Genomic DNA, 12,671 nt, shown 5'->3' on the forward strand with positions numbered 1-12,671 from the left:
GCTTTAAAAAAAGGCCTGGATTATTTCCTAAATGTACAGAATATAACTGGATACTACCATTTATCATGCTTTGATGGGGTTTTTGACCTTCCTCTGGATCAACTGTGGGTATAGGATTGTATATATGGGATTGTATGGTTGTGGTTTTTTTTTATTTGTTGAGCTAGATGGACTTGTGTCTTTTTTGTTTCAACCGGACCAACTATGTTCCTATAGTTCGCTAGTCTAGTAATTCTCTGACGATATTAATGGTGATGATACAATAACTATGTTAGCTATAAAAATAAACACAATGCTCAAAGAAGCAAAGGTCTCAGGCTGCATTCACACCAGAGCATATCGTTTTCTGGCGTTTTTGTACAGGCGTTTTGAGGTCCAAAGGTTGTAAAAAGCAGTAAAACGCCTGTAATCTGCCTAAAAAAAAGCTCATGTACTTTTTTTTGCGCTTCAGGCGAGAGAACGCTCAGATGTGAACAGGGGCCATTTAAATGAATGGGATTTTGCTTGTTGGGCGTTTTGGAACTTTTGTGATGAGCGTTTTACGAGCTGAAAACGCTCGGGTGTGAATGCAGCCTCATTTATTTAAAAAGAAAATAGAAGTACTAACATAGAACATTAAAAGAATAATACAGAGCATTTAAAATAAAAGAACGGGGATGATACGTTACACAAGTCCTCCTTCGTGGTCCTGTATTTTTGCTGGGCTCCAGAAGAAAGAGAGAGACCATTGCTGGCCATTGCCTTCTAAAGTAATCTCAGACACAACCCACACAAACACCCTCTGCCCTCCCGTATAGTCCTCTGTCCAATGAGAAGCTAGAAGGGGCTGTTCTTCCTAATCACCAGGTATGGTATATTACCCCAAACATCCTACAGGAAATATTCTACTGTCTACCACAAGGGGGCAGCATTAGTGTTTGAACACCTACCTTGACCCAGGTCAACTTCCAATCCACATCTGTTGCTTTGATGTAAAAGGGGTTGTATACCCTCAGAAAAAAAAAATAATCTAAAAAAAAAACCCTGCACCGCATACTAGCTCATTATGAAATAACCTTAGATTAGAACGAGGTCCCTGTATAGCTGATATTTTGCCCTCGGCGTGTCTTCCGGGTTAGCGCCTCTGGCGATCTGAGTGGCCGGAAGCCATGATAACGTCACTCCCGCGGGAGTCTTCTTCCTGGCAAGGTCCGGCAGCGTCTCCCAGACCTTCAGCCGGGCATTCACAGCGCATACGCCGCTGATGACTGCGGCTGCATGCAAAGTGAATACCTCCTAAACCGCACTTATTATAAACTTACCTGTAGGTAACAATTAAAAAAGTGGGTATACAACCGCTTTTAATGTAAGTCAGGAAATCAGTCATTTTAATTTTCACCTCACCAGAAGGTCTGAGCTGATGCACCTCTACCCCCATACGTGACATCAGGAGGCCTATGAGAGAACATCCTTCAGGAGATGAATTTCCATTTATGACTCCTTGGGGGTTATTTACTAAAGGAAACTCCACTTTGCACTGAAAGTGCACTTGGAAGTGCAGTTGCTGTAGATCCGAGGGGGACATGCAAGGAAAAAAAATTAATTTTAGCTTGCACATGATTGGATGATAAAATCAGCAGAGCTTCCCCTCATTTCAGATCTACCTCTTATGCCGCCTACACACGACCGGACTTTTTGACGGACTAGGTCAGACGGTCTTCCTGACGGACTTTTGGGGGAGGTCCAATGGACTTTCTGAACGAAAAGGACTTGGCTACACACGACCGGACTAAGTCCGTTTGTTTTGAACGTGATGACGTAAATGGGACTTTGTGACTTCCAGGTATCGCGGCTCCGGTGCTGTGAATGGCCGGAGCCGCGACAACGTCACTCCCGCGCATGCGCGATGGTGCCGCCACTAACAGCATGATCGCTCAGTGCGCTTGCGCCCGATGTCTATGGCACATGCACCGTAGACATCGGTGCAGCTAGTTCTGCAAATATCTCCTAAACCTTTTAGGTCTGGGAGATTTTTCTTGCACCTACAGGTAAGTCTTAATCTAGACTTACCTGTAGGTCAAAGTGGTTGTAAAGGGTTTACAGGCACTTTCCATGTTCAAGTCCCAGTAATTATTAGATTATGTTACTTTGTAAACTCTGCAGTACTCATGATTGACCTCTGCTCTGCTCTCTACTAAAAACCCTAAAACTTTGTGTTACCTACTACTGACCCCAAACCCTGCCTTACATACTACTGGTCCGTGAACCCTGTATAGCTTCAGTTTCCTGTTCTTCGCTGACAGGAGTGGCACCCAATGTGGTCTTCTGCTGCTGTAGCCCATCTGCTTCAAGGTTTGATGTGTTTTGCGTTCAGAGGTGGTATTCTGCATACCTTGGGTGTAACGAGAGGTTATTTGTGTTACTGTTGCCTTTCTATCATCTCAAACCAGTCTGCCCATTCTCCTCTGGCCTTTGACATCAACAAGACATTTTCCTCCACACAACGTCCACTCACTGGATATTTTCTCCTTTTCTGACCATTCTCTGTAAACCCGAGAGATGGCTGTGTGTGAAAATCCCAGTAGATCAGCAGTTTTGGAAATACTCAGACCGGCCCGTCTGACACCAACAACCATTCCACATTCAGTCACTTAAATCCCCTTTCCATACCGCCCAACTTTTTGAGATGGGAATGAGGGACACCTATCAGCAAAAGTATGCAGGCATAGGACACACCCCCTTGCCACACCCCCTTAAAGGAGAATTGTACAAAAAAAAACAAGATTGGTTAAACCCATTTTTTTTTTTTACCACTACTATTCCTTTGTATTGGCTTTTGGAATTGACAAATGCAGCAATTTAGAAATCAGATGAAAGGTTTAGCACTGGGAAATGCTTTCTGATAGATAAAAAGTTCATTTTATATATGGATCAGACCAAAATGAGGAGGAATGAGGGACAGAGGGACATTGCTCCAAATCAGGGGCAGTCTCTAGAAATCAGGGACAGTTGGGAGCTATGCCATTCTGATGCTCCGTTTGAACTTCAGCAAGTCGTCTTCACCCCGTCTAGATGCCTAAATGCATTGAGTTGCTGCCATGTGATTGGCTGATTAGCAATTTGTGTTACCAAGCAATTGAACAGGGGCGGCACAGTGGTGTAGTCGTTAGCACTCTCACCTAGCATTAAAAAGGGTCACTGGTTCAAATCCCAACCACAAAACTAGCTGCCTGGAGTTTGCATGTTCTCCCTATGTCTGTGTGGGTTTCCTCCGGGTACTCCGGTTTCCTCCCACACTCCAAAGACATGCTGGTATGTTAATTGGCTTCTGTCCAAAATTGGCCCTATTATATGAATTGGGGACCTTGGATTGTGGGCTCCTTGAGGGTAGGGACTGATGGGAGTGTGGAGTGCTGCGTAAATTGATGGCACTATATGGGTACCTTAAATAAATAGTGATAATTGTAGACACAAACACTCGCTCCGGATGGACTGGTGTCTTTATTCAACCTCATTAACTAACAGGTGTACCTAATAAAGTGGCCGGCGAGTGTACAGTATATGTGTTCTATAGGATTTTTTTTTTTTTGGAATATCCATCCACATCTGAGTGTTACAATGTAAGACAAGGATGGAACTACCCCCTCCAGGATCCGGCGTTTGCCCCGGGTTCTCCGGTGACCCATTTACGACTAGTGAGTGACAGTTCCCTATCTCCATGACAAGGCAGATCATTTTCTGAACTGTCACATGGTGCCATTGCCCCCTCCCTCCTCTGGAGCCCGTTCCCTTGATACGGTGCCCACACTTGGCCACCGTGCCCATGTCCCTCACTCCATCTCTGCCTCTAGAAGGATGCCGTCCGTGTCCGTCTTCTGTAAAGGGGCAATGATGATCACCAGGTAAGGGGCGGCGGTGGGGGGGTAATTGTGCGTTCTATAGCGGCGTGGAACTCCTAGGTGTATCAGTGAGAGTTAGGCAGATGTTTGGGATTTTCTGTATCCAGGCAGAGGTTACATCTCCGCAGTTATATCTGCTAATCCACCCCCCGTGTCATACAGATTACCATCCTCATTGTATCCACATTTTATTCCCTATTCCCCCCCATACATTAATACCAGGAATGACCTTCACAAGGTTTCTATGAAGACAGCTCAGCCCGTCCCAATCATTCCTATTGATACAAAGGAGATTGAATAAAGGGCAGTGCCCATCGATCACCCAGGAATTCTACCCTCTACCTCCAATATTGTTCTCTATCACAGGATTCTTCTTCCATTCATTTGTATGTAGAAATGCTGAATTTAGGTTGTCACTTCTCAGTATTTGTAGCTGCTGACTTTTAATTTTTTTTTTTTTTAAAGCGGAACTCCACTTTAAAGCGGTTGTATATGCTCAGAAAAAAAAAATTATAAAAAAAAAATATATATATATATATATAAGGCAAAGGCATAACGATCTTGTCACGGCAAATGAGATTTCTCCTCCAGGAATAGCGACCCTGTTGTGCATCCCTTTGGGGGCTATTTACTAAAACTGTAGCGTGCAAAATCAGGTGCAGCTCTGCATAGAAACCAATCGGCTTCCAGGTTTTATTGGCAAAGCTTAATTGAACAAGCTGAAGTTAGAAGCTGATTGGCTACAGCTGCACCAGTTTTAGTAACTCCCCCCCCCCCCTCCAGAGTGTGATCAGAAGAAAGACAGCATAGTGGTTAGCACTTCTACCTTGCAGCATCGAGATCCTGGTTGGAACACTAGCTGCATGGAGTTTGTGTGTTCTCCTGTGCTTGGACGGGTTTCCTCCCATCCCTGCGAAGACACGCTGGTGGGTTAAAGGGTAACTCCGCTTTCAAGGGGAAAAAATGAATTCAATTGTTACAACAGATTAAAATTACCTTTTCTTTTTAATCTGCAGCGCTGTCATTTTCATGCAATATGGAGGTGGTCTGTAGACAGATGGCCCTCCCCCCAGAAATGTCATTTGTGTGATTGGCTCACTGATTTTCCCACAAGTCTGAACTAAGATACAAGTCAGATTTTCGGCATCCCCTGCAACACAAATTTAATTTTTTGGTGCGATACTCTCAAATAGACATATGCAGAACAAGAATTTTTTTTATTGCGATTTGTTTTTTTTTATAATTTTGTTTAGTTAAATTCGTTACATTCGTTTTTCGGAATTTTTTTTTTAAATCGATTCGAATTTTCAAACTCCGTTCAACCAAATTCGGAAAATTTATATCGATTTAAATTCCATTCTAAATCACATTTTATTCTATTCTGAATATTGTATTCTTTTCTTTTCTTTTCTATTATATTCTATTCTGTTCTATTCAAATGTATTCTATTTGAATTTTGAAAGAGAGTTATATTCTTTCTATTCCATTTGATCCTATTGTTTGTTCTATTCTAATCTTTTCTATTCCTTTATTTTCAATTATATTCTTTTCTTTTCTATTATATTCTATTATTTTCAATTCTATTCAAATGTATTCTATTTTAAATTTGAATTTAGGAAGATGGTTATATTGTTAAATTAATTTTATTCTATTCTATTATTTTATTTTCTATTCAAATGTATTCTATTTTAAATCTGAATGTCGGAAGATGGTTATATTCTATTATTTTCTATTCTGTTTTATTATGTTCTATTCTATGTTATTATTTTCTTTTCTTTTCTATTCTATTTGAATTTATTATTTTACTTTCTATTCAAATTTTGGCCAATGGTTCTATTCTATTCTATTGTTTTTATATTCTTTTCTATTCTATTCAAATTCTAATTTATTCCATTTGAATTCAAATTTATTCTGTTGGAAATTAGAATTTTTTGAAGAAGGTTATATTCTAATATTTTATTTTATTTTCTATTCTATATTCCAATTTGTTCTTTTCTTTTCTATTCCAATTCTAATTTATTCTATTCAAATTTGGGGAAATGGTTATATTATTTCTATTTATTCTATTGTTGTTCTATTCTTTTCTATTCAAATTAAAATTGATTCCATTTGAATTTATTCAAAGAAGGTTATATTCTTTCTATTTTATTCTAGTATATTCTATTGTGTTTTTTCTATTCTATTCTTTTTTTTTCTATTCTTTTCAAACTCATTCTATTTGAAATTCGAATTTCAGAAGATGGTTATATTCTATTTTATTATATTCTATACTATTCCTTTATGTCCTATTCCATACCTTTATTTTCTATTCTATACCTTTATTTTGTATTCAATTGTTTCTATTCTTTTCTAATTCTTTTATTTTCTATTCTATTCTATACCTTTTATTTTCTATTCTGTGCCCCGATTTGGGGGGAGGGGGGATTTCTTACTCTATTCTACTCTTTTCTATTCTATTTTATTCTCTTTTCTTCTATTCCTTTTTTTTTCTATTCTTTTCAGAATTTAAATACAATTTAAATTTGATTCAAAATGGCTATATGAATTGGAATCGAATTTCATCCGAAATGTAATTTCGTAATTTTGGATTCATTTAAATTCGTTACTATTTTCATACATCTGAATTTCCAAATAACGAAAAACCTGTCCAAATTTAGATTCAGAACAAAACTAACCGCACATGTCTACTCCAAATAGGAAGTCATGGCTAAAGGGATGCAGACCCTGCCACTTTCCTCATTAGAGCCCTATAGGTGCAGCAGCTAATTGATAATTAAAAAAACAGATTCGCTTTCCACATGGACACAGACAAACAGCTATTTCTTCGGAATAACAAAAAGTAGGAATCTGCAACAAAGGTTGTTAAAATGTTTTTTTTTTAATCAAAATCAGACTGCAGGTTCACATCCAGCAAATGCGTTTTTGTGCATGTTTTCACACTACATGCATAAGGCACGGAGTAAAAAAAGGTCTTATAATCCACACATCACTACAAGACCCTGGGTAGAAGGTCCTATAATTCGCAGATCACTACAAGACCCGCTTTCTCCAACAGGTTTTTCTCCCTGCTCCCATGACCTCCCACGACTAAGCTTCAGGGCGGGACAAAACGCGTTGGGCGTTGTGGCCTGGTTGGAGCCTGGGCTGAGGCTGTTTCACACACAGAGTCTTGTAGTGATGTGCAGCTTATAGGACCTTCTTTCCCCCTTGTATCAATATTAGGAATTGGGACGAGCTCCATCCTTGCCTGCACTCCCAGTGGTTGATTATAGTAGAGGACGTGTCGGAGCTTTGAGTAGCACCCACGATATTAGTATTGGTTCACATGCATAGGGCAGCCCCTTCATTGATGCTATAAAAATACCTGTAATTAATCTTTCCCCACAAGACCTTCCAGTATAACTAAAGGCAAAGTTTTTTTTTTTTTTTTTAAGGTATAGACAGAGTAGAGAGGGGATAAAACCCCTGCCAGGTTTTTATTGCTGTTTGTGCCCCTGGGGGGAGTCACCTTCTCTATTTGTCCTGTTTACCATTAAAATAAAATCCCAAATTTTAAGTTGTCACCAGAACAGGAACTGGGGGGAAATCTTCCAATGGAGCAGGGGAAACCATCCTTTAGGGGCGCCGCCCCCTCTCTCCAGGCCACCCCCTATATGCAATGGATAGATTCATGCATAGCACGAATCTATCCATGGCCGCTGTGCCACCTCCTATTCATGCGTCTATCGTCCAGAGAGTGCGACCTGGAGCCCACCCAGGTGTGTTACAACAGCAAAATGTATTATTCACGGTTGCAACACTGATCCTCCTCCCAGCCAATCAGGAAGCGGGTCTGATACCTGTCACACGATTGGCTGAAAGGACAGGCGATCCTATTGGATGCCTAAGAGGAGGGGAGGAGACGCACGGCAGAAGTGAGGAGGAGAAGAGCCGCTGGCTCATGCCTGGATGCCCGGTCCTTGCTGCTGCTCCTCGAATGCCCGAACCCCACCGCTGGTTTTGGAATGCCCGCCGCTGCCGCCAGCAGACAGCAGGGGGGGTGGTCAGGAGGGTTTGAGTTGCTGCGAGGGGGGGTTCAGTTGTTTGCCGCCCCCTCAAACAAGATTACCACCAGCCGCCACTGCAATTTAGAGACTAGTTCTGGTGACACTCAGGGGGCTTTCCTAACTTTGGAGAGATTTCCTCTTACTTCCTGTTTTGGCTATGGAACAGGAAGTGAAGGGGAATCTCCCCAATGGGACACAAAGGGTCAAAAAAGGCTAACAGGGGTTATAACCCTTTCTTACGCCAAAATGAATAAAGATGTTTTTCCTTTATTTCTTACTTTCAATTATATCACTTAAAGTTGTATATCGTAAATTGAGGGTGTATTTCCAAATCCGGCAAACAGTTGCTGTATATAGCTGACCATAATAGTGAATGAGCCGAAATCTGCTTTTCACTGCTACTTGTGTAAAAGAACGCTTGCGTATGTGCGTACCAGCAGATAAGCAGGACACAAGCTTTACGCATACAGGCCATTTACTATTAGGGTCAGTTCACACCATAGAAACGCAGTCCGGGTGCGCTCCAGATGCTTTTTTGCATGCGTGTTTTTGATGTGTTCCAATGCGTTTTTGATGCAGTCCAGTGCATTCCCCTCCCCCCCCCCCTTTTTTTCCCTTAACCTTAAGGGCCAGTTCACAAAAAAAACGCAGACTGTATGTGTTCCAGGTGCCTTTCTGCATGTGCGTTTTTAATGCAGCCCAGTGCTTTTTTTCCCCCTCTTTTTTTCTTAGGGCTGGTTCACACCACATGCAGTCCAGTGCATTTTTTTCTGCATTAAAAAGGCATAGAAAGTAGATTATATGGTTTTCAATGGCATAGTTCACACCAGTGCTTGCAGTTCCAGTGTGTTCCAGTTCCAGAAAAAAGAGTAAAACAGGTTGCATTTTTCCTGCACTGGACTGTACTTGGAACGCTGTAAAAAGCATCAAAAGCTCACGGGAACACACCACAACATACCTAAACGCACCAAAAATGCACTGGAACACCCATGTTCTTATTTAAGGTTAAGGGAAAAAAAGGGGGGGGGGAATGCACTGGACTGCTTCAAAAACGCACCAAAAACGCATCAAAAACACACTGGAACGCATCAAAAACGTGCATGCAAAAAAGCATCCCAAGCACATCCAGACTGCATTTCTATGGTGTGAACTGACCCTTAACCTTAAATAAGGATGTTTGTTGCAGTGCGTTTTTGGTGCGTTTAGGTGCGTTCTTTTGCGTTTCCGTGAGTTTTTGATGCTTTTTTACAGCATTCCAGTACAGTCCAGTGCAGGAAAAATGCAGCAGGTTCTACTTTTTTTCTGGAACTGCAAACACAGGTGTGAACCCTGCCAATGAAAACCATTTAACCGACTTTCTATGCGTTTTTGATGAAGAAAAAAACACACTGGACTGCATGTGGTGTGAACTGACCCTAAAAAAAAGAGGGGGGTAAAAAAGCACTGGGCTGCATTAAAAACGCGCAAAAAATGCACATGCAGAAAAGCACCTGGAGCGCACCCCGGACTGCATTTCTATGGTGTGAACTGGCCCTTATGGTCAGTTGTATGCAACAACTGTAGATCTCGAGCACCGAAATATACCCGCAATTTACATTATACGGCCTCATGCGCCTGTGGGCATGAGGCTCAAATAATAACAAGACACAGTACAGAGCAAACATAATTTCCTGTTGTGTCACCAGGACAGGAAGTGAGAGGAAATCCCCCCCATCGGGGCACAGGCAGCAAAAAATATAACTGACTCTATCCAAACTTCTACATTGTAACCGTTATTTGTTACTTATTGTGGAATGTAAAGCAAACTGTTATTTTTTATCCTTCCATGCTATTCATAGCAGGAGCCTCCAGATACCTTCACACTGGATTAGTAACTAGGGATGTAAAATAAAAAACCCCCACAGGTACACTTTAATGTCAGATACAAACTTTCCTACCAAGGCAGAGGCGGCACAGCCCTTGGCTCAGCTATATGAGCAGAAATGTACAGCAAAGGAATTTTGGAATGTGTAGGAAAGGAATTATGGAGAACAAGGCTAGAAGAGCCATTGTCTGATGAATTCATACTCTTCTATGACTTCTATATACATGACTTAAAGGAACTATCCGCTCACCACGTTGAATTTCTGGCTTTTGTCTTCTACAGGACACTAATGGGTCCTTACGGAATAGACAGATCTGTGTACTGCATGGAGTTCAATGACTGCGCCAATGGATTGGGTGACTATATTTTCTTTTTTCTATATATCTTAATTTTCTCTTTTTAAAGTATTTTATTGCTGAGAGCTTCCGGGCGTATTCAATGTAGGAGAGATCAGTAAATAGGTGTTCACCGATCTTCCAATACCTTCCATCCCCAATCAATCGCAGCCTGTGGTGGGGTTGGGCTCATGGAGGAAATGGGTGATCTACAGTGCCTTGAAAAAGTATTCATACCCCTTGACATTTTCCACATTTTGTCATGTTACAACCAAAAACGTAAATGTATTTTATGTGATAGACCAACACAAAGTGGCACATAATTGTGAAGTGGAAGGAAAATGATAAATGGTTTTCAATTTTTTTTACAAATAAATATGTGAAAAGTGTGGGGTACATTTGTATTCAGCTCCCCTGAATCAATACTTTGTAGAACCTCCTGTCACTGCAATTACAGCTGTTATTACAGTCTTTTTGGGGATGTCTTTCTTTGCACATCTAGAAAGAAAAAATTTTGCCCATTTTCCTTGCAAAGAAACTCAAGCTCTGTAAGGCCGCGTACACACGCGGGGACTGTTCGCTCAACTTTGTCCGTCAAACAGTTTCAGCGGACAGTCCGCTCAAAATTAGCATGGACGGACTTGCCCACACACGACGAACGAACAGTCCGCTGAAACCGTGCGCGATGACGTGAACGGCACGTACGACGGGACTAGAAAACGACGTCCTATACACTGCAATGCAACCTTCGGCGTGTAAATTCTTTCTGAGCATGCGCGAGACTTAGTTTGACGAACAAGCCTACACACGGGCGGACTGTCCGCTCAAACCAAGTTTCAGCGGACAGTTTTTCGGAATTTCCGAAAAACTTTGTTCGTCAGACTGTCCGCTGAAACTGTCCGCTGAAAGCCCACACACGAGCGGACTGTCCGCCGAAACACTGTTCAGCGGACAAAGTTGAGCGAACAGTCCCTGCATGTGTACGCGGCCTAAGATTGGATGGAGAGCGTCTGTGAACAGCAATTTTCAAGTCTTGCCACAGATTCTCAATTGGATTTAGGTCTGCACTTTCACTGGGCCATTCTAAGCCCTTGTACACACGGTCGGACATTCCGACGGAAAATGTCCGATCGGACCATGTTGTCGGATAATCCGACCGTGTGTGGGCTCCATCAGACTGTTTCCGTCTAAATATCCAACCGACAAAGTTTTAGAGCTGGGCTATAAAATTTTCTGACAACATGATCCGATCGGACATTGTCCGATCGTTTGTAGAGAATTCCGATCGGACAAAGTACCACGCATGCTCAGATCAAATTCCCAGACCAAAGCTATTGGCTACTAGCCAGAATGTAGTCCCGTCGTAACAAAATAACGTCATCACGTTACGAATGATCGGATTTTCCGACAACTTTGTCCGACCGTGTGTATGCAACACCAGTTTCAGACAAAAACCGACGGATTTTGTTGTCGGAAAGTGTCCGACCGTGTGTACAAAGGCTAACCCATGAATATGCTTTGATCTAAACCATTCCATTGTAGCTCTGGCTGTATGTTTAGGGTCATTTCCTGCTGGAAGGTGAACCTTCACCTCAGTCTTAAGTCTTTTGCAGACTCTAATGCCCTGTACACACGGTCGGACTTTCCAACGGAAAATGTGCGATCGGACTGTGTTGTCAGAAATTCCGATCGTGTGTGGGCTCCATCCGGCTTTTCCCTCGCAATTTCTGACACACAAAGTCTGAGATCTGGATGGAAAATTTTCCGACAACAAAATCTGATCGTTTAAATTCCGATCGTGTGTATACAATTCTGATGCACAAAGTGCCACGCATGCTCAGAATATATTACAAGACGAAAGCTATTGCCTACTGGCCTCTTTATAGTCCCATCGTACGTGGTTTACGTCACATAGTTCTGAACGATCAGATTTTCCGACAACTTTGTGCGACTGTGTGTATGCAAGAGAAGTTTGGGCCAAAATCCGTTTGAAAAAATCAGACGGATTTTGTCATCGGAATGTCCGACCGTGTGTGCAGGGCATAACAGGTTTTCTTCTAAGATTGCCCTGTATTTGGCTTCATCCATCTTCCCATCAACTCTGACCAGCTCCCCTGTCCCTGCTGAAGAAAAGCATCCCCACAACATAATGCTGCCGCCACCATGTTTCACAGTGGGGATGGTGTGTTCAGGGTGTGTGTAGTGTTAGTTTTCTGCCATACATAGCGTTTTGCTTTTAGGCCAAAAAGTACAATTTTGGTCTCATCTGACCAGAGCACCTTCTTCCACATGTTTGCTGTGTCCCCCACATGGCTTCTCACAAACTGCAAACAGAACTTCTTATGGCTTTCTTTCAACAATGTATTTCTTCTTGCCACTCTTCTATAAAGGGCAGATTTGTGCATCACACGACTAATACAGTAATTGTCCTTTGGAAATATTCTCCCGTCTGAGCTGTGGATCTCTGAAGCTCCTCCAGCATCACCATGGACCTCTTGGCTGCTTCTCTGATGAATGCTCTCCTTTCCCCGGGCCTGTCAGTTTAGGT

General features: G+C 42.0%; 1 protein-coding gene across 5 annotated transcripts in view; it reads left to right on the forward strand.

The window, feature by feature from the left end:
* LOC143924932 (syntaxin-binding protein 4-like) overlaps window positions 1-12,671 on the forward strand; it is a 100,211-nt gene that overhangs the window by 26,815 nt on the left and 60,725 nt on the right. For 3 of the 5 annotated variants that reach the window (XM_077449464.1, XM_077449460.1, XM_077449462.1), the window contains one exon: window positions 10,071-10,144. In XM_077449464.1, the coding sequence (XP_077305590.1) occupies window positions 10,071-10,144 (74 nt within the window). Of the gene's footprint in view, window positions 1-3,758; window positions 3,882-10,070; window positions 10,145-12,671 lie in introns of those variants that run through there. The other 2 variants (XM_077449461.1, XM_077449463.1) reach the window with 1 other exon arrangement.

Source organism: Lithobates pipiens, unplaced genomic scaffold (assembly GCF_037356315.1).
Source record: "Lithobates pipiens isolate NorthernLeopardFrog02 unplaced genomic scaffold, aLitPip1_a1.2 Scaffold_22, whole genome shotgun sequence".
In the NCBI taxonomy this organism is placed as follows: domain Eukaryota; kingdom Metazoa; phylum Chordata; class Amphibia; order Anura; family Ranidae; genus Lithobates; species Lithobates pipiens.